The sequence below is a fragment of the Pelodiscus sinensis genome, chromosome 1 (genome assembly GCF_049634645.1).
Source record: "Pelodiscus sinensis isolate JC-2024 chromosome 1, ASM4963464v1, whole genome shotgun sequence".
NCBI lineage: Eukaryota > Metazoa > Chordata > Testudines > Trionychidae > Pelodiscus > Pelodiscus sinensis.
In genome coordinates this window covers 228068501-228093650 of record NC_134711.1, presented here as the reverse complement: position 1 = coordinate 228093650, position 25150 = coordinate 228068501, and the positions used below count along the sequence as shown (strand labels likewise).

The 25150-nt window shown below is 42.6% G+C and overlaps 1 protein-coding gene across 6 annotated transcripts in view; it reads right to left on the bottom strand.

The window, feature by feature from the left end:
- Positions 1 to 6935: 6935 nt before the first annotated feature.
- The window catches only part of UBE3A (ubiquitin protein ligase E3A), an 89595-nt gene continuing 71380 nt past the window's right edge, over positions 6936 to 25150 (bottom strand). For all 6 annotated transcript variants that reach the window (XM_075916491.1, XM_075916509.1, XM_075916485.1 and 3 more), the window contains 6 exons: positions 20017 to 20222; positions 18509 to 18673; positions 11274 to 11429; positions 11107 to 11180; positions 8917 to 9060; positions 6936 to 8603 (listed from right to left, as the gene is read on the bottom strand). In XM_075916491.1, coding sequence (XP_075772606.1) covers positions 8483 to 8603; positions 8917 to 9060; positions 11107 to 11180; positions 11274 to 11429; positions 18509 to 18673; positions 20017 to 20222 — 866 coding nt within the window. In that variant the 3' untranslated portion in view covers positions 6936 to 8482. The remainder of the gene's footprint in view (positions 8604 to 8916; positions 9061 to 11106; positions 11181 to 11273; positions 11430 to 18508; positions 18674 to 20016; positions 20223 to 25150) is intronic.

Sequence of the window (25150 nt, the reverse complement as noted above, 5' to 3'; positions counted from 1 at the left end):
CCCGTTCCCTGCTTCTGACACACAGAGGCTGGGGGCACCATTCCTGCCCAGGTTCCCTCTAAGCTGTGTGCAAAAGCAGCCTAGTCTCTCCCAGAAGGGAACTGCTGCTGTAGCTCAGGGAGAAACGCCCGCCAGGCATCTCTGCATGCAGCAGCCCTGAGCCCTTGGGCGAGGCTTGTTAAGCAGCTGTGGGGCTGGACTGCCATTCAGCTTTGAGGGTGCCTTGCTAATAGCCACTAATGGACTGAAGTATGTGAAATTAAAGCTATACAAATATATATTAAATCCCAGTTACTGTAGACCTGGACAGGGAAATGACACACCTTTTGGCCCTTCCATCATAGTTTCTATCAGCCACAAGTGGCTCTGCTCTTTGAAATTTAGAAACAGAATTGTCCTTTAGAATCAGTCTCTGGAACGATAAAACTTTGCATTTATGAAGTGCAAACTTGGGGCAGGAGATACACTGCAATAGTATTGAGAGCCAGAGTAGGATATTGCTGTGTTTTTTAAGCAGTTCATACTATCTCTTTTTTCAAGAAGCATTTCTACTGATTGAGTAGGAATCTGCTTTCAAAAAAAAAAAAAAAAAAAAAAAAACCTCTCCTCCTGTACACTAAGCCAGTGTGCTATAGAGCCGACTACCTTTCTTCTGACTCAGGACTCTAGCCAAAGGTGTGAGCCTTCTGGTTTACCTCAAGGGACCATATGAGAGGCACAGCATATAACATACACAGACTTTGCACATGACACAAACATAGCATTGCTCTTCAATAGCATTAGAAATAAACAGATCTACACAAAAATTATAAACCCTACACTCACTTCCCCTGCCGCCATTTCCTCAGTATGTCAAGGCATTCTTTGGGCTGTGGTCAGTCTCCTGGACTGTCTCCAGTGCATGGTTTGTGTTTTGAAACATGGAGCTTTCTCTCCTCAGCATGCCTACTGTGGCTTTGGGTATCCATCTCCTCCTCAGGTCCTCCCACACTTGTGTTCTCCTCCTCCTGTGTTTCCTTTTCACACTCCTGCTTTGTCTCTTCTGTCTCTCTTAAGGATTATTCCAGTCTTCTTCCTATCATCAGACTCCTGCAGAGGGAAGGCAGGAAGAGCTGGGTTCCCTTAGGATTCAGTTACTCCTGTTTTCTGTAAGACAGACTCTACTCAGGAGCTGATAGCCCTTAATCATCAGCTGCTGTCCCCAATTTATTTACAGCGTCCTTTCAGGCTTACCCACCAGGGCTTTCCCTCAGAAGTAGAGATATTCTATGGCTTAACTACTCAGAACAGAATTTATAAATCACACAGGGTATGTCTAAATTACGTTTTTTTCCCTGAAAAACGTTTTGCATATACATTTCCTGCAGAATTTGCATATATTCTTCCAGTCGCTTTTTTGAAAGAGGGTCTTTTGAAAGTGAAAGTAGTCTGGGTGTGGGTTTTTTTTGTGTGTGGAAAAAAACCCCTTTTTTGAAAAAAAACACTCTTCCTAAGAAAAAAGGTTTACGCTGTTTTTCAAAAAAGGGTTTCTTCCCAAAACCCCCCCTGCGTCCAGACTACTTTCACTTTTGAAAGACCTGCTTTTGAAAAAGCAATTGGAAGAAGATATGCAAATTCTTTGGGAATTTGCATATTCTCTTTCAACCGTCACCCCGTAGTTTAACATACCCACAGATAGAACCTCCAGATCTTCTCATGTGGTTCTTCAAGTAACAGCAACGCCTGGTAAATGAACTAACTGGAAAAAAATTGACGATTTAAAAAGAACTTTCAAGACCTTTTAATAACAAATGGAGGGAGAAGTCTCCATGGATCAATATATCTCTCCACTGGAGAAAGAGCTTGTTTGTTGCTTCCTGATCTAGGTCCCCTGGGGAGAAGATTTCTATCAGAAACTGCCTGCCTGCCGCAACATTCTTCTTCCATGCTAGGTATGTGGCATATAGAGATATCTTGAGACAGAAGTCATCCTCCTCATCCATTAGACTTCCTGCCAACAGAAGTGTAACTTGTGCCTCATTATACCATTCCAATGAGGCCCCCTTTTCTGGGATACCTGGTCTCTAAGGTTATTAGAACATACAGAGCCATCCTTATTTGCAGAAAACAGATCCTGCTGTTGACGAGCCCATCCCACGGAACTTTAAATACTGAGGTGGTCTCTCCACTGAATGCTAGGTGGGTCTCTGGTCTATGATACTGTTTAGACTGGCGATTGTCAGTGGAATGCCAACAGGGTGGAAAAGTCCAGAGCTCAGCTGATGCCCAGATATGATGTGGCAGTCAAGGATATTTGTTGCCATGAAGTCCAGTGAGATTGTTTCACATGAAGAGAGCCCATAGCTATCCCAAACACAGTTGAGGCTGTGAGCCAAAATATTCATAGTACAAGAAGATATCCTGGGGGCACATGGTTTACCTCTAAGGGAATAGTGATGTTGTTGATTCCATCCAAGGCAAAGAAGTCTGAGTTAATGTTTAACATGGCAAATTTTCAGAAATTTGGGGGCTTGCCTATATTAACACTAGTTCCCTTGCACTGCGTCATGTCTACGCAGAAGATAGATGCTGCCGTGGTCGATCTTCCAGGGTTTGATTTAGCAGGTCTAGTGAAGACCTGCTAATTTGAACTCAGAGGATGCACATCTTGGCACCAGTACTCCTGCTCCCCACAAGGAAGGGAAGCCGACGGGAGTTTTCTCTCATAAGAACCGCCATGCTGGGTCAGATCAAAGGTCCGTCTAGCCCAGTATTCTGTCTGCCAACAGTGGCCAATACCAAATGCCCCAGAGGGAGGGATCACAACAGGTAATCCTCACATAATCCCTCCCCTGTAACCCACCTCCAGAGAAATAGAGGCTAGGGACACCATTCCTACACATCCTGGCTAATAGCCATTGATGGACCTAACCTCCATGAATCTATGTAGCTCTTTTTTGAACCCTGTTAAAGTTCTAGCCTTCACCACATCCTCTAGCAAGGAGTTCCACAGGTTGACTGTGCGCCAAGTGAAGAAAAACTTCCTTTTGTTTGCTTTAAACCTGCTGCCTATTAATTTCATTTGGTGACCTCTAGTTCTTGTATTGTGGGAATAAATAAATCTTTTCCTTATTCACTTTTTCCACACCAGTGATGATTTTATAGACCTCTATCATATCCCCCCATAGTATCCTCTTTTCTAAACTGAAATGTCCAAGTCTTTTTAATCTCTTTTCATATGGGACCTGTTCCAAACCCCTAATCATTTTTGTTTCTCTTTTCTGAACCTTTTTCAATGCCAATATATCGTTTTTGAGATGAGGTGACCACATCTGCAAGCACTATTCAAGATGTGAGTGTACCATGGTTTTATAGAGGCAATAATATATTTTCTGTCTTATTCTCTATCCCCTTTTTAATGACTCCTAACATTCTATGTGCATTTTTGACTGCCGCTGCACACTGAGTGGATGTTTTCAGAGAACTATCCACAATGACTCAGAGATCTCTCTCAAGAAGTTGTAGCCAAATTAGTCCTCATCATATCGTATATATAGTTGGGATTATTTTTTCCAAGGTGCATTACTTTGCATTTGTCAGCATTAAATTTCATTTGCCATTTTGTTGCCCAGTCACTTAATTTGGTGAGATCTTTTTGAAGCTCTTCAGTCTGCTTCTGTCTTAACTATCTTGAGCAGTTTGGTATCATCTGCAAATTTTGCCACCTCACTGTTTACCCCATTTCTCCCATTGATCTCCTGCTGTGTGGATGGTGATTTAAGGTATGTTGACCCCCACTACTTAATTAACGTAGTGGGAATTGCATATCTTAAGTTGACCTTCCACTTTAGTATAGGCCTGGCCTTAGAGAAGACACTACTTAGTGACAGGAAAGTTTCTCCAGTTTGCATATATACTCCCCCTCTCCAAAGGAGCAGTAAGCTGTGTCGACAGGGGAAGTCTTGGTGTGTTATGACAGTATAAACTAAGTTATGTTCAGGGTATAGATTTTCTACACCCTGAGTGACACAGCTATATAGTCATGAGTTGGCATTGTAGACCAAGCCTTAGGTACTTCTGAAATTTTTACCCAGTATGTACTCCAATTGTCTTCTAGGTAAGTAACAGGCCTCTGGGTAATTTACCATAAACCTTTGTGACGTCCATATTCCTGCTTCAACACCCCATGACAAGGATTGATCTTTTGATAAATTTCCGAGTGGAGCAATCAGCACAAGGAGGGGAACACATGTGCTGCTAGGCTGTGAAATAGGACACAACTAACCGCCCTCCAGCCATTTTGTAAAAACATGAGTCACTAATAGTATCCCCAATGGTAACATATGAAACTAGGACTTCAAATCTTTTGAAGCATTTGGGGAGTACCTACATGTGCATGCAGGTGTCCAATAGGGATACACATGGCCTCCATCCTAAAGCATAATGGCTCAGGGTAACGACCCTGAGCTTTTATTTCATAATTCATTTCTAGCATAAGACTTTGTCTTGATGACTTTCTGTACCAGAAGGAAGTGAATTTCCTGCAGCATCTCATGTTACCAAAAAACACAGGAGCATTTTTGTGCATAGGGCAATCTTTTGAAAACATGATCTTGCACCCTTCCTGACCACCCTACAGAGTGCTAGGAGCGGGGTGTGAGGAAACCAGCTGCCCATATCTTTTCAAAAGGTCCCAGAGTGCTGCTGGCAGTCAGCAGAGCACTGGTAATGGCAGGTTGGCTAAGCTGTGAAATCCCAAAATACTCTAGATTAGAAAGTACCAACACTGGAGCCTGAGTACTATAAACACCAGTGATGAAGCTTAAGCTTTTCTTGTGTTGAAGTGTTGACTCAATGTGTAAACTTGCAGCACTGAGATAAGAGCCCAGCTGACCTCATGCAAGAGGAGTGTTTCTAATTTGACACTAAGCCTACGTCTACATTGTGCTCTCTTGCTCAAGAACATATGAAAATGAGGCACAGCGATAAATATCACCGTGCCTCATTTGCATATTTAAGGAGCCACCTTTTTTGCACAAGGGGCTTTTGCGGAAGAAGGAGCAAAAGCCCCAACATTGCTCCTTCTTGTGCAACAGCCCCTTGTGCAAAAATGGAGCTCATTTGCTTATGTTCTTGCACAAGAGTACAATGTAGACGTAGCCTAAAGGTTCATGGCTTCCTTGCAGAGGATAGGAATGACTACATGTCAGGAAGAGTGACACTAGGAACTAATGTCATCTCTCCTCCTCTGTATTAACTGCTTTGAAGCAAAGTCAGGAAACTTCAATATAGGCTGCTTTAAGTCAGTGATACCTCAGGGAGCAGTTAACCTTGTTGCCTGCCTTCTGCATATGATAAGGTAGAAGTCAGTATCACGGACTTCAAGCTTCTTGTTCCCAACTGTTGAGGTGAGCCCTCTTGGCAAGCATTTGAAGCATATGAGCAATGTTTTTTCTTCCCTCTGTGCCATCAAAACAGGACAGTGAATCAGGGTAGGTGTCTGACTGTAGGGCATTCAGGTGCCTAAGATATGATGGTATCTGTGTGCACTGAGGACAAAGGTAGTGCTAGAGCTCTGTGAATCTAGTAAAAACACCAAGGTGTTGGAGGTGGGGGGGGAGAAGAGAGGAGATTCCAAAATGCCCTCCTCACCATCTCTGGGAAAGAAAAAAAAAGATGTGCACCAAAATGTTTAGGAACAGGTCTTGAAGTACTGTACAAGTGTACCAAGTTCCCAATATAAATGTTGTAGGACTTTACTTAACTCCCAGGCCACTCTAGTATAATTAATGTGAAGGATATTCAATGTTATTGGAATCTTGAAAAGCCAAAGAAAGAAAAGTCAGTCCTTTGAGGGAAATTCTTAACAGGGTCAGAAAACGAAATTGACTGAACACTTTTGGGCAGAATTTATGGTGGACATCTCTATCAGAGAGGGTTCTGGTTTACTACTGCTACTTCTATCTCCCTCAAGGGTAAAAAACAAGCAAAAAACCCTCCCTTGCCATCTAGAGAATTCCACCAGCGCTGTGCTAAGGAGATAAAACTCAAGTCTATGATTCAGTATCTTTAAACGAGAGGACTGGCAATTCTAGAAAGATCCTATGTGTCTGGTAATGCCCCCTCAAAAGCAATTCATGCTTTTGAAAGCTAGTACAATTATAAAGTAACATTAAAAGAATGTATACTACAGAAAAAAGTATAAAGCTCTCATCTATTTAGAATGTAATTGATGCAGAGCAAGATGCAGAGCAAGAACCTGCAGTCAGACTTTTTACCTGACTGAAATGCCTCGCATGTTTTTGGAGCTATATAAGATAACCGTCACCAGAAATTTTATCCAGAGACAACTGGACATAAATATCATTCAGAGCTTTTCCTACGCAAATCACATTAAAGGGATATAGTTTGAACACCTCGAGGATAAACATGTGGTACCGAGAACTTTTCATACTTATGAACTACCTCAAGGCAATCAGGAATATCATCTATTCTCCCCATCTACAGCACAGGAAGAGGGCAAAGAGCCCAAATGATACAGTAAGGCAGTGTTCTAGTGAGAGATTTGCAATGTTTGAATTGAATTTATAAAGCCCGGGCGCCTGCAAATGTGATGAGGTAAGAATTTCAGCTTTCATTTAAACAAAATACATAGCAGTGGAGAAAAATCATTAAAACATATTGTAGTGCAGCCCCAAGGCTCAAAAAACCAGATAAAAATAATCCGTTTTTAAAATAAGCTCATTTTTAAGACAATTTTCCTGGTTTGGGGCCTGGCTCATGATTTTAGAATACTCAGGATTGACAACACTGCGTTATGTCATTGCTGGAGAGCTTTACATTTGTATAATCCTCAGCATATAGCATACTTTAAATAGGGTTTCAAAATAAATAGTTTAATGATGTCCCTTGTTAATTTATAAAAGTAAGGAAATCACTATCTTCTTTTTACTGAACCATGGTGAAAAATGTCACTGTTTTATTCAGCATTATAGTTACATAACAGTTGTGTTTCTATTACTAGAAAGAATTTATTAAAATAATCCTGAAAGACATCTTTTCTCCCTCCAATGATTTCAAAACTATGCCTTTTAATGCCAATTTCACACAAATCATCAAATGGATTTGATCTGTAGTAGTCATAACAATTGTCAAGGCACAAGCTCAGCTCTGCACATTTGCTGTTGCTTGCAGACAAACGAGATATGCCAATTGTGTCCTTTTCATTAAAAATGCATAATCCCTTTATTTTATATTGCAACAGGAGAAGTTAACATTACACATACAGACTACAAAGGGTAAAGGATTTACTGTTGATATGATTTGTAGATTTAAATTAAAAATCTACTGTATATTTTATGTAGCAGATGAAAAATCTTAGTATTTCCTTTCTAATGGTATATTTGTAGTGGGAAATAAACAATTTAAAGTAGACCTTAAAAGTTAGTTTTAGTCCGTTTCAATTTTGTCTACTGTCAGATGAAACATATAAGGTACAGTAGCCATCCCTTTTGATTCTGTTGCAACACTGATCATGTGCCTTGATAAAGGAACAACAGTTCATTAAATAAGGATGATGACATAACATGTAGGGAAGACTTTGGATTGTCTATTTAAAATGTCAACGTAATAGGCAATTAATAAAACTTCATTTTAAGTGCACTTCCACATGCTTTTTGTTTATAGTACAGAAACTTCCTATCCTTTTTTCAACACACTTCACTCTCTACTCTAAAGTTGTTTGGCTGAAAATGCACTTTCCCCAGTAAACTTTTTTTTTTAAAACAATGTAACTAAAACTCCTACCGTTTCATAGTCTAAGAAATAAGTTTTGCTAATTAAAACACAATATATTACAAGACATGTGAAGACAACACATAGTGAAATGAGTTTTAATTGTTGTGCTGTGACTAAAGTAAAGTTCTCAAGGCTGTAGTTTAACATTCCAAGTTCTCCCTTCCATCTTTATTGATTAAGATTTTGAACAGAAACTCTTTGGGGGCTAGAACAGCAGTAATTGCATCACACTGTTTTCCAAGACTTCAAGTTTCAAAAGCAAACTCTTCAAAAAAGTACAGTTCCTGATTTGATTAGATACAGGGACAAAAATATAGCACATACTTGAAGGTTACATGGTCTACAAATGATGGCAATATTTTCCTTGGGAGAGTACAGTTTGTTTTCTTGTAAATACTCAAAAAGGCTCAACTTCAAGCAGTAATAAACACAAGCAAAAGTGATTTAACCCTTAAAATAAATATTCAGGAAAACCTCTCTGTACATACAAGTGAAAGAATATGTAATACTTTCACGCTAAAAGAAAAAATAAAGAATTTGTTCATATAAGCAGCTGAAATCTGCTGTTCCAGCCCAGTGTCCCCAGTAAAGAAGGGAGGCACAAACACAGGTGACTACTGTAGCTCACTATCTTATGGCCTTTTTTGGACAGGGACATCATCACCACCAATTTTAATCCCTTTTGTTATATTTATTTATTTATTTATTACAGCATGCCAAATCCTTTGGCATATGTGATGGCCTTCAACAATCTCTCTTTAAGCTTTTCTTTGCTTGAGTATTCCGGAAGCAAAAGGACATTAAAGCATGTGTGAGATGTAGGTAATCTGAGGAAAAAAAGAAAAGGAACAATTCAGTCACTGGAATGTGCAACACATGCATATAAGCATCATCTTTGAAAAATACCATGCTATTTCATCTGCTTACATATGAAAGAACAATACTTCCGTTTTGATTTTAAATTGATACTTTATAATGCAGTGACCGCAAGGTTATTAAAACACTGATATAAGAGATACTTAGCTTTAACCTAAAGATTTGAGGTCTGGTATTTTCACTTTGCAGAATTTGTCTTAATTTTTAGGAAGTCAAAATATTCCTCCTCCCCCGCAACCCCCCAACAGAAGGTCAATATTTTACCTTTCAGTGTCTGGGCCATTTTTGGCTATAATCATCTTTAATTTTCCAAGTCCTCCTACAGGTGCTCTGTCTGTGCCTGTTGTGAACTGCAAAAATAGTCTTTTCTGCTCATCTGTAAACGAATGGACTATTTCCCAGAATTCCCTATAGAGGGGAAATTAAAAACAAAAAGTTAAGAAAGCAAGAGAAAAATTAGGAGTATTTGATACAAACAAGACTACTCCCTCTGTATGCAACTTTCACAATTGTCAGAATTATGCAATTTGCAGCTGTTAATTGAGATGATCATCAAATATGGCACCACATTTAATCCTCTAGCACATCAGTGTACAAACTGAGCATACAGAACAAAATTACATTCAAACATTTGCTAACCGCTGTAGTTTTGAAAATACAGATGAAGCATTTCAAAATCTTTGAAGGTTAAATTGTTAACTTTTCAGAAGTGTTTCAGACTATTTTAAAATTAGCAAATAGGTGCAGAGGCTGCCATGTGTTTTCTATAGTTTTTATTTTCTATATTTTTCAACTATCCTTATTGCCATTCATTGTCTATTCTCTGATAATTCTGTTTCTCTCTTCCTTCTATCATAATACCAAACACATCAATATTAAAAAGCTTCAAAGGGAAGTTAGTCTGTAACAGGAAAAACTTAAACAACAAATAGTCTAGTTGCACCTTAAAGACTAACAAAACATGATGCAGTGACCACATCAATATTAGCTAGATTAAAGCAGTTGAAGTCATGGTCAATTTAACAACTATGTTTTAAGATAAAAACTGAGCTTAAAATAAAAATCAGAAAAGATGACTCCTGCAATATTAGAGGAACAAAACCAGTAATTTATCAGAAAAGTGTCAGTATGATTATATGTAAAACAATCAATGCAGAAGGTTTTTGAGCCACTACATTTTCTCATGATCATAACCAGGGCTCAACAAATTATGTAATCTACTCGTCTGTGGCAAGTAGATTACAAAACGGCACAGCCGGCACCATGCGATCTGCGCATGCTCTGCGCGATCTGTGCATGTGCAGCTCGCAGAACCATGTGGCTGGCGAGTGGGGCTCACCGCCGCTTGGCAAGCCCTGATCATAACTATGGTAAACACAATATTTTGCACTTCCTCATTCTTGACAAATGGCATGGTTTCAAGGCCTTTTACTTGGATTACATGATATCATGAATGTACCCACTAAAGGCCTATCATAACAATTTATGACACTTCCACCCTATTAGACTAATTCATCACTGAGCAAAAACATCACCATCTCTTATTTCATGGTCCTGAAGATCATCTGAATATATTCTATACTTATGAGAGAGCCTACACACACAATATTTTATTCAGATCTGGGAACTCAATACCAGAATGATGTAGGAAGGCTGGAGAAGGATTAGAAGATAAAGTCAGACAGCCAAAGATAAGAATTATGCCCACCTCACCCAGAGGAGGACAGAAAACCCTCTATAACATTATTCCACTTCTGACCCCACAGAACTGTTCTGTGCAACGTGGGCTCTGTGGGTGAGAAGAATGTGGCTGAGCATACAGTAGCATCGATCCCCTAAGAGCAACCACAAAGGATTCTAATCTACCTGCTTCCCCAGCTGTGTACTAAGAAACTTCTCTCTTGAAGGCTTGGCTAATGAATTGCTGGGGAATTTCATCAGCACAGCTCTCTCATATTCCCTCATCCTAAGAGAAGAATTAATTGGAAAGTCTGCAAGATGAAAAGGCCCTAAACATTTATGAGACACATTTTTACTAAACTAGACAAATAAAAAAGTAGCACAGTGTAAGAAACACTCCTATCCAACTGGGGATTACCTAATGAGTCCCTTCCATCTCTCCACAACAAAGCAAAAGAGTAAAAAAATTGCAAAAGCAAAGTAACCATCACTTTTACCCATCAGCTTCTTCTACAGGTTTTGATAATTTTGTATTTGTTTAAAGATCTTATTAACAGCATGTTAAGCATCTTATCATTTGCTGACTTTATTCAAATACTCTTGTTGTAGTGAAATTACAGATAATTCATTACTATTATTGATATTAACAACAACAGATAGCTCCTGATAGGTTAGTTTTCTTGAAGTACAAAGTCTAACACTCCAGATGCTGCCTTATCATAAATTTAGTAAAATAGTTTTCTTTCCTATTCCTTGAAAAGTTAGAGAACTTACCTAATAATAAGTGAGTCTCTGCTATAGCCACCATCATATTCTGTAGTTTCCTCTAGTGCTTGAAAGTCTAGATTCTGTAAATGTAAGACATTTTATCACCACCATAATTGTATCTTTGGGATAAGAAAACCAGCAATTTGTTTTGTTGCACATTCTAGCTTTCTTACCCTACTTCCACAAATAAGTAATTCAATTTCCTCTGGTCTAAATAAATATTTCAGTGGAGATTCATTGGTCACCATATGGAATCCTCTCCGAAAGGCTTTGAACTGCTTTTCTACTGATTTGTTGAGAATGTAGTCTGCATACAGATTAACAAACTCCTATAAAACAATAATCCCAAAAATTATTTAATAGTTAAAAGCCAAACCCTACTCCCTTCAAAAAACAAGATACATCCAACAAGACATTTTTGTCTAACGCTTTAAATAAGGAAAACAAATCTTGCATGGTATTGTATCCAGTAATGAGAAAACAAATGTAAAGAAGCCAAAGTGTACTGCTGGACTTAGCCCACCTACAACCAAGCTCAGAGATCTAACTAAGATCTGATTGGACAAGTCTGTCAACTTCACATGTACTCAGATTTTTAAGCAGAAATTATTCTCATGCACGCAAAAATAGTTCAGGTAGATTCTTCCCCATTGGTGGACATTTTCATTGAGAAACCAAGTTTATGAATAAGAAAAAAATTTCTCTTCCTACTACATACACATCCATCAATCTGAAGGACTGTAAGAAGACACAGCAGGCAGTAAATAAATATTAAGCTACCATAAACAATGGTAGGATTCAGAAGAAAAAACTCACATTATATATATATATATATATATATATATATATATATATATATATATATATATACACACACACACACACACACACACACACATTTTGTGTAAATTTGTCAATAAGAACAGTTACTTACCTTGTAACTGTGATAATTCGAGATGTGTTGCTCATGTCCATTCCAACAGAGGTGTGTACGCACAGCATGCACTCATAGTTGGAAGTTTTTCCCTCAGCAGTATCCTTAGGGCCAGCAGCGAGCCCCCTGGAGTGGTGCTGGAATATCAGCGCATATATACCCTTGCTGGTCCCCTCACCCATTCTGTTCCTTCTTACCGGTATATTTCCGGAAAGGGTGGTGGGTGGGGATTTGGAATGGACATAAGCAACACGTCTCGAAGAATCACAGTTACGAGGTAAGTAACTGTACTTTTTTCTTCGAGTAATTGCTCATGTGCTTTCCAATATAGGTGACTCCAAAGCAGAACCTAACTAGGCGGAGGGCCGGAGGAAGAAACCACATATGAGAGATAAGGACCGCCCTTCCTAGGGCAGCATCCTCCCTGGCCTGATGGGGGAGTGCGTAGTGATTGGTGAACGTGTGGACCAAGGACCATGTGGCGGCCCTGCAGATGTCCAGGATGGGGACCTGTGCTGCGAAGGCAGTGGATGCCGCCACCGCCCTTGTGGAATGTGCTCTAAGGGAAGGGGCAGATATGCCCACTAGGGAGTAGCACTCCCTGATACAGGCAGTTATCCATGAGGCGATTCTCTGGGTGGATACGGGTTGGCCTTGCATACATTCTGCGATGGCTACAAAAAGCTGCGGTGATTTTCGGAATGGTTTTGTCTTATCTAAATAAAGGGCTAACGCCCTACATATATCTAATGTGTGTAAGGCTTGTTCTTTCCCAGATGCATGCGGTTTCGGGTAAAACACTGGCAGAAAAATATCCTGGGAAGTGTGGAATGAAGAGACCACCTTCTGCAGGAAAGCCGGATGGAGGCGGAGCCGAACCTTGTCCTTAAAAAACACAGTGTAAGGGGGATCTATTGTCAGTGCCCTAAGCTCAGATACCCGCCTTGCAGATGTGATTGCCTCTAGGAGGGAGACCTTGTATGATAGGTTAAGGAGTAAGGCACGTGGCCAGTGGCTCAAACAGGGGGCCCAATAAGCTTGGAGAGGACCAAATTTAGGTCCCACTGGGGAACGGGTTGTCGGACATGCGGGTAGAGCCTGTCCATACCTTTAAGAACCTGTTAACCATTGGGTTAGCAAACAACGTTTTGGCCCCTTCCCCTGGGTGGAAGGCTGAGATGGCCACCAGATGGACCTTAATGGAGGAGGGAGAGAGATGCTGGAACCTGAGGTCCAGCAGGTAATTCCGGACCAAGGGGACTGGAGTCCATCTTGGGTGTACCCCCTTTTGGGATGCCCAAGAGCAGAACCACTTCCACTTAGCGAGGTACATGGATCTAGTGGAGGGTTTCCTGCTACCCAGAAGGACTTCCTGGACTCATTGAGAGCACTGGAGCTCCTGAGCCGTTAGCCATGGAGCTTCCATACTGTCAAATGGAGGGACTGGAGGTCTGGGTGGTGAAGTCTGCCCAAGTCCTAGGATATGAGGTCCGGAACTAATGGGAGGACTATGGGTCTTTCTCTGAGGAAAGCTGAGGAGCGTCGAGAACCAATGTTGCTGGGGCCACGCTGAGGCGATTAGGATTAATAATGCTCTAAACTCCCGCACTTTCAACAGGACCCTGTGGACTAGTGGGAATGGCAGGAAAGCGTATAGGAGGCCCTGAGGCCAGCAAAGCAGGAGAGTATCCCCCAGGGAACTCCGACCCTGACCCATGAGGAAGCAGTAGCGGGGACACTTGGTGTTCCGTCCTGTGGCAAACAGGTCCAGGCACGGAAAATAATTTGGGTGATGTCCCAGTGCAGAGACCATTCGTGGCTCGCAAATGACCTACTCAGTGTGTCCGCCAGGATGTTCTGTGAGCCCAGGAGGTACAAGGCCATTGGGTGGATATCTGCCCTGATACAGAGCTTCCATAGGAGGACTGCTTCAGAGCACAGGCGGAGGGTGGGAGGGGGGGAAAAATCGGGCCCCACCATGCTTGTTTATATATGCTACTGCTGTAGTGTTGTCCAACAGGATGAGGACCGACCTACCCCTCAACTGGGGAAGGAAAATCGCACAAGCCAGTCGGACAGCTCGGAGTTCCCTGACGTTGATATGCAGGGAGATTTCGTGGGGGGACCACATACCTTGGGGGTGCAGCTCTCCAAGGTGGGCTCCCCAGCCAGTGTCCGACGCATCTGTTACAAGCCGGATCAATGGGACTGGTAAGGAGAACGGGACCCTGAGCAGACTTCCGCTTGATGAGTTCACCATTCTAGAGCGAGAACATGCGCAGGGACAGTTAACACCCTGTCCCAGGAGTGGAGTCGGCCTGTGGACCTGCGATAGCCACGTCTGTAGTGGGCGCATGCGCAGCCTGGCATGTTGCACTACATAAGTGCAGGCGGCAATTAGGCCCAACAGGCGCGTGCAAGTCTGGGCGGTGGTCACTGGAAAGCTCTGAAGTGACTTGACCGCCGACTGCAGCGTGAGAAAATGGGAGCTGGGTAGAGAGGCTTTCTGGGACCAGGAATCCAGGGTGGCACCCACGAATTCTATTGCCTGGGTGGGAGTTAAGGTGGATTTGTCCAGGTTCAGGAGACAGAGTTCTTGAAAGAGCTCATGGACTACGATGATGTAGTCTCTCACCTGGGTATCGGACTCCCCCCTAAGCAGCCAATCATCCAAATAAGGGAAAACTTGGACTCCCCTTTTTCTGAGCGGGGCGGCCACTACCACCATGCATTTGGTGAAGACCCGGGGAGCTGCAGAAATGCCAAAAGGAAGGGCCGTGAATTGGTAGTGGTCGTGACCCACGGCAAAAGGTAGAAACCTGCAGTGGAAGGGTGCGATAGAAACGTAAAAGTAAGCATCCTTCAAATTGAGGGCAGTGTACCAATCTCAGGGTGCTAGGGAGGGAATAATGGACGCCAGCGTCACCATTCTGAATTTTTTTCTTGATGATGAAAAGGTTTAGGGCTCTGAAGTCCAGGATAGGGCAGAGACCGCCTTTTGCTTTTGGGACCAGAAAGTAGTGGGAATAAAAGCCCCTGTTCTGAAGCTTGGGGGGGGGGGGGGGGAGGAACACATTCCATTGCCCCTAACGAGAGGAGGTGAATTACTTCCTCCTGTAACAGAAGCTCATGAGAGAGGTCTCTGAAAAGGGACAGTGTAGGGGGCTGGGAAGATGGGGGAGAGAGGAAGGGAATAGCATAGCCTGATTCCACTATCTCCAGGACCCATCAGTCTGATGTAACTAACTGCTAGGCTTGGAGAAAGTGGGATAAGCAGTCCAAGAAGGGGAATAGGGAGACTGGTACGAGGCCCTGCCGGAGTTCGGGGGGTTTGCTGGAGGGCCCCTGGTTGGAATCCTGGGCTGGACGGGAGTGGCGTCGGTTGTTCCTGTTGTTATGACCCCTGCCCCAACGTCGGGTGATGTCGGGGCATAGACCCTGCGGGGGCATTCTAGTAGCGTGCCTGTTAACATACGAACGCCTCTGAGTGGCAGGAGTGTGTAGGCCTAAGGACTTCAATGTGGCTCTCGTGTCCTTCTGGCCATGTAGCCGCTGGTCAGTGTGCTCCGAGAAGAGAGAGGTGCCTTCAAAAGGAAGGTCCTGGAGTGTATTTTGGACCTCTGGCAGCACCTCTGAGCCCTGGAGCCATGAGCTGCGGGGTAGGACTACCCCAGTGGCCATGACTCGGGAAGCCACATCAGCCACATCAACCTCTGCTTGCAATGCTGCTCAAGGAATTGCCCTCCCCTCTTTTTGAAGGGCCTTATATTCTATCCGGGAGTCCTGGGGAAGTAAGTCCGTGAATTTGGCCATCGACGCCCAGGTGTTGTAGGCATATCTGGACAGAAGGACCTGCTGGTTGGCAATACGGTATTGGATGCCCCCAGAGGCGTAGAACTTCCTGCCCAATAAGTCTGTCTTCTTGGCCTCTCTGTTTTTTGGGGTAACTGCGGGTTGCCCCTGCCTCTCTGGTTTACCGCCTGTATGACCAGAGAGCCAGTATGAGAGTGCTCGTTACCCTCCTGAGGGACGAAATACCTCTGCTCTGCACACTTATCCATGGGTGGGATGGAGGCCGGGGTCTGCCACAGGGCTGCCGAAATCTTGGCGACCATCTTGTTGATAGGCAATGCCACTCTGGATGGGGTATCGGCGTGCAAGATGTTGACGGTTGGATCCGAGTCCTTGGCGATCTTGTCCACCTGGACCCCCAGACTCTGAGCCAGGTGGCGGAACAGGTCCTGATGGGCCCTTGTATCCATCGATGGCATATTGGAAGGGGGAGGCAGGGTGTCGTCGTCGGCCAGCGCTTCGTCCGGGGAAGAGGATGATGACTCCTTTGCTATGTCACCCACCGAGGCATCCATACTTCCTGAGCCCTCTGAGGTGGCCCCAGAGGGAGGAGGGGGAGGTTGGCTTAAAGGGGCCATACTCCCCGCTGGGCTCGGGGATGACTGGCCCGGAGGCAATGAGTGCGTTGAGGTGGGAGATCGGACCAGAGGAATAGCCGATGGAGGGACCTGCGGGTCTGAAGTTAAGGAGGCCGGTGGTCTGGGAGGAATGGAGCCCTGGCTCTGATGGTACGCCCAGGGAATCCAAAAAGGCCACTGCCCAGGTGGTTGGGAAGGCCAAGTCTGTTGCAGCATCTGAACCGGGATCAGCGGCCCCACTGCTGTTGGAAGCGCTGTGGAGAAGAGCAGTGCCGGGACAGGTGCTGTGAGTGGGACCTGGAGGCCCTTGATGACCATGCTGATTCCGCTTCAGAGTCAGAAGAATAGTCCAATGCAGACTATGGTGGTGCAGATGTCGAATGTGCTGTGGCATGCCGCGACATGGCTTCAGGCTTGCCACGGTGCCAGGATGAAGGGGGCGGGGGGCATGTCTGTGGCAGGGTCCCCGGGTGGAGATGGGGCTGTGGTGCCAGGGGTCGGTACAGGCATCTGGCAGGTAACGCGGGTCGCATCCGGTGTTGGTGCCCCTCTGTGTGCGGTGCCGCATGTGGCAAATGTCTTCGCACCTTGTGCGCCGACTCCTGTGGTGCCGTGGAGGGAGAGCAGTGCCAAGCATCCCCGTGACGTCTAGAGGGTGGCAAGGTGGGTGGAGGGGAGAGAGACAACTTGATGAGTACTCCCGCCGCCTCCAAAGCCTCCGGGGTAGACGGGCCGAGGAAGTCGTCTTGGGGGCTGGCGTCCCGTCGACGAGAAGGGTAGTTGCCCGTCAGTCCAGGTTGTGGACTGACTGGCGCCACATGCCCCACTGTAGAGTAAATGGAGGGCGCGTGCCTGAGCAGGGACTGACCCCTAGCAGGCTGCCTCTTCCTAGACGGTGCCGGCGAGTGGGAGCAGTGCCTGGCCCTGTGCGGTGCTGGGCCCTGGTGCCAAACCCGGTGCCGGCCGGAGTGCCACCTCCATTAGAAGCACCTTGAGCTGTGATTCACGCTCATGTTTGATCTTGGGCTTGAACACTTTACAAATCTTGCACACAGATGTTATATGTGATTCCCCCATGCACTTCAGACACGAGGAGTGTGGGTCACTACACGGCATAGACTTGCTGCACCTCCTACAGGGCTTGAAGTCTTGCGGGACAGGCATGCCCTGCTGCGGGCTCACGGTGCGGTGCAGCAGGGCGAAAGAGTAAACACAAAGGAAAGTTTTTTCAGATAGATTTATGGGTCCTTAACTGAAGAACGTTGATAACAAAGAAGAGGAATTAGCAAAGGAAAACAACTCGAGGGCAAGCTGAGGGTTGTTCCAATGACCGTCACTGCAGTAAGAAGGAACTGAGTGGGTGAGGGGTCAAGCCGGGGTATATATGTGCTGATATACTGGTGCCACTCCAAGGGGCTCCCTGCTGGCCCTAAGGATACTGCTGAGGGAAAAGCTTCTGACGATGCGAGCACACTGTGCGCGCAGACCCCTATACTGGAATGCACATGAGCAATCACTCGAAGAAGAAATCTACATTTTTATGAAATCTAAGACCATTCAGCAACTAAAGGATAGAGTAGATGGTCTTTTGGTCTGGCACATTTTCTTATAAGATGATCCTGATACGGAGTCCAAAACTTGTTTGGGGAGACATATAATGTAAAATTTGGTATGCATATTTCAATATATTAGTTTTATAGCCTGATTACGCAGCAATCTGTATATGCACAACTTAATCCTGAAAAGATATCTAGGTTGATAGCTGCTTGACATTAAAGAGTCTCAAATATTTGACTTGTTATATATAGACATGTGTGGTACAGCAATTGTATATTCAACTGATATTTTCAAAATCATACATGCTAGAGAATTTTACAAAAGTATTTTCTTCTGCTTCTTACACTGGACTATTAGAATTTTAAATTTAACTATTTATCTCTAGATGAAATTAATGTTTCTGTAACTTGCCTAAAGAACGACTGAAATTCTGAGCTACACATAATGACAAAGATCATTCCACTGACAAGAGTGCCCTGTGAGTTACCTTTCTGTTTTCATTTGTAATAGGGATTTTATCACCATTTTCCTTTAAATCATGCATCATTGGATTGCCGAATAGATCCGTATGAGATATTTGGAAAGTTATCATCATATCATCTTCCACACTTCCTTCATACTGTAACAAGTCTCTCAAACTCTGATAAAGAACCTAATAAAATAAAAACATTTGATGACAGTTGTAAAATACAAGTTCAACTATATACTGCCAACGATAATCAAAGTAGGGCTTTAGATACGGATTGTCAAAAACATGCTTGGATGGTCAGCTATACCCTTTTAGGGGAAGTCACAACTTTGTATCAAATCCCAACTTAATTACTAAAAATACCAGGGAAAAATGTTTGCGTACATAACACAAAGAAGAGGAAGTTAAAGCATTACTAAATACTTAATCCTCAAGTTGAAAATAAGTACAAGTTAGGGTCAGTAATTGCCTTGCATAAGTGGAATTAAAAAAAAATAATTTAAGTTATTTGAAAGGTTTTGGGGAGCATTGAGTCCGGGTGCTCAAGCAGTAACAAGCCCTACACCTCTGAGTCGTTGCCTAGGAATACCTGCCCGCAGCAGCAGGGAATATGCAGCAAGAGTTCAAGGACTGCCATGAGGTGACAGGTATGAATTGCTCAAAGATACAAACTGAAGGTTAGAGAAAGTACAGTGAACTTTCCCCATATGTGTCTCAAGATCATCTCATCTGAAGAAGTGGGTTTTTTCCACGAAAGCTCATGATACTATTAGGGATGTTAAATAGTGGTTAGGAAGCTAATTGAGTAGTTGATGGAATGTCCATCAACTACTCTATTAGTCGATAAGGGGATTCGCTGCAGCTCTGCTTTTTAAATGTAGTAAGAGCTGCCAAAGGTGCGAGCCAGGACAGCTGAGTCCCAATATGTGAGATGTGCTTAACCATCTAACACCACATACTTACTGTGGTTTATTGCTATTATACAGCCATCAGCCTCCCTCTCTCCTTTATCTCTACTGTTTTTAAGATGGTGAGACTACAAAGATCATGTGAGAAAACCGATAACTGCTTCCAGAGTTTGTGAATTATCACAACCTGCCACAACTGCCTTATACTTAAAAAAATAAACAAAAAACCACCACTGTCACTACAGCTTTGCACTTTCATAGGGATTTCTAACAAATGATTTACAAAAGATTATTTACCAATATTTCTCATTTTAAAGACTGGTTTGCTGTTGCTCATGTTAAGTGATTTGCCCATATTCATACAGTGAGGCAGAGTCAGCAATGCTTGATCTCCAGACCTATTAGCTATTAGCTATCCTATTGCTTGAAAATGCATACTCTTCCAAATTATATGTGCTTGATACCATCATCTACTTTTTGACACATACCTCATTCGTGGGCACATTCTGTGGTTATTTCTCTTATTCTGAGAGTCAGTTTGTGTTGAAAAATTAAATTAAATTAACATATATTTCCTGTAATCTGTAGCAATAAATTCTAGAAACATAATGAACTTACAGGGTGAGAATCTGCCAGATCACGGAAAGTTCCTTTTTTGCCCATCAGCTTCCTGTAGACAACCATGGGAAAATGTACATCCAGTATACAGTTATTGTAAATAGCCAGACCCAGTACTATGCCAATCAGCGTAAACTGACCCTCAGTTTCAAAAGAGGATGGGTTAAACCAAAACAGTTTTGTAGACTCATCATATGTGAACATACCTATAAGAAATGATTTTAAATGATTACTTTTATATTTAGAAAAACAATAATGTAGAGCAGTTTAAAAATCCATCTTAAAAATCAATCTACACCAGATATACAACTAAAATTACATTTTAAATTTAGTCTCATTTTATCAAAAAATTTACATATTCATAGCATGAACTTATTGTCCCAGATTTATAAAATGTGATGATCCCAGCCTTCAGTAACACATACATCAGTTATATAACCAATCTCCCAAAGTCTCCCTGCAGTGGGGTGGCACCCACCTCACTTGCATGCCTTCTGATTGAGTGCATATCCTGCAGTCTCTCAATTTGTGGTGAACCCTGTCTGTGGTTTCTCAGGAGGGTTTTCAACAACTCAGCCCTCCAGCCGAGTTTCTCTCTCAGTCTATATGTCAAACAGAACAGACCCCTTTTAGGGCATACAGACGAACAGAGGTCTATCCCAGGATCTCTCTGTTAGTATCTCGGTAACCCTCTGTCTTTAAATAGTCCCCAAGCCTAGCATGGGGCGTATCTCTAGGACTTCTTCCCTGTAAATACTGTCTTCCTGCAGCCTTCATTGGACCCAGTCCTTATTCAGTCCTAGAAGCCAGGAGCTCCCTCTTGCTCCCTCAGTCCCTGCCAGCAACCAATCTGTCCATGATTCTGCTGCTCCTTCAGTTAGCCAGCCAGGAACACAGTTCTCACTCCTCCAGCTCTAGACAGCAACTGACTGACACGGGCCCTGCAGCGCCGTTTGGCTGCTTCCCTCCAAACATTCTAGGTCATTTGGAGGACTTCTGTTCTGCTTCTCCCTGGTATGGTAGAATCCGGAGGTCTCAAGAAGGGACCCTGGGCCGAGTGCAATATCACATTCCCCAAATCACAAAACAAGGTATCCCACTAAAGCAGTCCCCCACTGACAAAACCTTGAAGGTCAACAAATTCCAGCTAAACAGAGCAAGTGAATTCCAAATCCAGATTTGTGACCATTCACAAAAATTGGTCCACCTGCAGAAACTAGGGTTGTAAAAGGATATTAACAGATCTCAATCAGTTGGAGGGTACATAAAAGAGAGAAGCAGTCTTTGGGACTGTCAATATGTGCAATTATTCCTGAATACCTATTCAGGAATAATTCCAGAGGTGGACTCTCCTTAATCCAAATTAATTTTCAAATGTAAACAAGCGCTCAGACAGCAACACAATGAACTGGAAACACCAAGCAGTTTTTGGAACAAGTATATTTTCTCTATGAAACACGTCACTAAGTAAAGTGAAGGCTGCATTCTGCTTTCTGAATCACTGAAGTTTCTGAATCAAGTGGTCTTCTAGATTACCACTGCAAGAAAAATGGTGGCATATACATTCTGTAGGCAAAAGGAACAGTTTTAAAACATACAGTATGAGCAACTCTTGCAGAATTTGCTGTTGGGAGAATAATTTAGAACATTAGTTTATCCACATCCACATACATAAGATACCACAGATAAGGCAAAAAAGGAAGTTACTTTAATATTTTTATTCACCAATCAAAAATTAGATGGAAAACACATTAAGATTGTTACAAAACAACGAGAGCCACTGTAAACAATGAAGATTGCAGTATGCTTTAAAAAGTCATCATAATTAACTCAGTTCTCAGCACAAAAATGTACTTATTTTCATCCCCTTTACTATAATGATTTTCAATAACAAACCTAATAATTTTTACTCCCCTTCACTTTATTCGTGAGTACAATTTTTCATGGCTATTGTAAATTGACTTTTAAACAGATTTTAATATGGAATAGGCAAGATAACTCATCTGTTACTAATTTCCTAATAAATACATGTTTAGTTTTATGACACTTATTACAAAAATCTCAAACACTCTAAATTCTGATTTTGAGAATTTCTTACACTAACACTTCCAGAGGTTGTTCAAATTCACAGAAGTGATAACTTACACCAGGGCTACTCAACACGTGGCCAGTGGGTGTATGTTTGCAGCCCACGGTGCAGTTTGGGTTTACGCATGGCTCAACACGCAGCCTGCAAATGGGAGCCAAAATAAAAAAGTAGTCAATATAATGGTTTTCTGTTGATATGTGTTTTAGTATAGTTAAATTCCTGGATTGTCATTGCTCATTAAAAGTGCTGTCATATGGGTGCAAATTGGGTAAATATTGCATTTATTAATATAATCAGAACTGATTTAATTGGGGCCTGTGTGTTGTGTAGTCTTGCCTTAACCTTTGTATTCATGCCCATCAGTGTGAACTAAGCTATTTGCATATATATTTACATGTATATGCAACCACACTTAAGTTGTGGCCCTTGGCATGTACTATGAGTATCGTTGTGGCCCCCAGAGCTTCCAAAGTTGAGTAGCCCTGCCATATAGTGTCATAACTGTGATGCCACAATGGCATGTTATCTCTTAAAAAATGCAAAAAACAAAAGCAAGTAGAAAAATCTGAAATTATTTAGTTGTATTTCTAGTTGCAGGACATATTATATAGAATTGCGCTATAACAACAAAAAATAATCTCATCATACCATACCAATTCTCATATTTTCTGAACACCAATGAATCATATTTAGTCTAAATCCAGTGCAAACTGAAAACAGGAAAAAGTCTAAAGTTATCCACTATAAATCTCTATAAAGGGAATTAATGGAAATAATTTATCAATACTCATCTATGCTGTTGAAGACAAACCTTAATTCTGTCCGATTGAGCGTTGGCAGTATTTAATTACATAATCAATATTTTTTCCCATAGGACGTGATCCTAATTCAGAGCCTTATCCAAATCCCATTGTAATCAGGCCATCAGCGCACAGCGTGGTGGGTGAATGAAACTCATCTTGTCTCATTCACTACACAAATTGGAAGAAGTGCAGCAAAGATGATCCAAGGTCTAGGTTCCATTCCCACTACAGGTTAAACCTCTAAAATCTGAGACTCTCGTCCAGCAACAGTACCATGGATATTGCTGGACCAGAGAGCCCCAGCTGGCCAGGTTCAGGAACTTGGCTGACAGTAGGGAGTGCAGCCTCAGTAGCAGTGGGGAGTGAAGCCTCAGTGGCAGCAAGGCCGGCATGGTGGGGAACACAGCCCCTGCTGGGGCTGGTGGCAGGGAGCACACCTCTACATAGGACAAAGGCAGTAGGACCGGTGCCCGAGAGTGCACCAGCCTAGTGAGGCTGGCACAGTATGAAACGCAGCCCCGCTCAAGCTGAAAGCAGTGGGCTGGCACATACAAGCACAGCTCCAACCAACAAGGGCAGGGAGCACAGCCCTGCCTGAGCTAGCACTGTGAGAAGTGGAACTCCAGCCCCGCCAGAAGCAGTAGGGCTGGAGGCCAGGAGAGCAGCTGTAGTGGTGCCCCCAGTGGTGAGGAGCACTGCCCTGGCAGGAATGGGGGCAGTGGGGCCAGCAGCAGGAAGCAGGGCCAGAGGAGAACTTTGATCTCCCTTGATTTGGCAAACTTCACTGTTTGGGACCAAGGTGGCCTCCACCCCGTAATAGGATAGATTTCCTCTGTGACCTTGGTGAAATCATATTCTCTCTTTCACTTCTTCAGCTCTCTCAAATTGCAGATAATTCTTAACTCTCAGGGAGAGCTAAAGCCAAACTAACGGGAGTTTGTAGAGTGTGATGAGTTTCTTTAATGGAAGACACTGAAAAAAATGCAGGGACATATCACACTTCACATTCAAATCAAAAGTCCTACATGACTCCGGTGCTACCTTCATAATATACTTTTCCTGCGCAAGAGTCTGGATAATTTCATCCTGTTAAACCTTTGACTCTCTGCAATGATTAAATTCCTATGGCTATAGATATCTTAAACCTGGTATACCTGCTGCATAAACTGCAGTAAGCAATGCTTAAAGTATCTAGCATCACATGACAAGGACAAAACACACACAGAGTTTGAGATAAATTTGCTGCCTGGAGTCCTGAAAAACTAGGAAGGCATCAGAAGCTTGCTATGTTAACTATGACACTTTTATATGTACTTCTAGTTTATGTGGAGAGTACAGAAAATGGGTATAACTGAATTTACTTTTATTTAAAGAGTAACCAATTTTGCTAGCTTTCGGAGGTTTGTGCTTTATTCAACTAAAAAAAAATATCTATAAAACATCAACATTTAAGAATGCACTTTTGTAAGGAACATGATAAAATTTGGAATAACTGCTGCTATCAAATGAAAGAAGATTCCAACTTAAATTTTTCTAGATATCACAGTTATACACGGAAGGTTTTTGTTATATTAAAGATTTTCAAAGGCACAAAGTCATTAATTCCCATTAACTTCCACTTTACTACATGGCATGTCTTTGAAAAATCTCTCTAAATATTTGTTCAATAAAAACCAATAACCTATATATTTCTTGCACTGATTTCATAAAGGGGACTAAAAGGAGAAAACCTTCAATCTAATACATATGTGATGGTGATTGTGAATGTGATCCTTTTTGGTTGGTGCAGGTTTATGGTATGGCACAACATGAAATATGACAAATTAATTGAAAATACATTTAATTGAGAAGTGGCTCTATAAAATGACAAGAGTTAGGTATCTCACTGCCAGCTCTGATGCCTGCCAAACCCAAATGCTCCTCAGCAGTAGTGTGTTCTCTGCCCTTCTAATTCGGCTACTAGTAACTCAAAATACATTCTCTCTCCTTGAGGTCCTTTTAGGGTTGCTGCTGGCATGAGAAGCTTGTTTTCAGACAATTTAGTTGCTGATCCCATCAATGTTGACTGTATAACTAAGGGCATGGAATTTCCTCTCACTCCCCCCTCCTCCGTTTAAAAAAAAAAAAAAAAGAGGGGGGACTAGATTTCAAAACAAACTAAATTACAATGAATGAAAAAGCGGCCAAAACTGCATCTCTATTTACTCTTCAAAGTGTGAGTTTAATGAAATAAGACATCCGT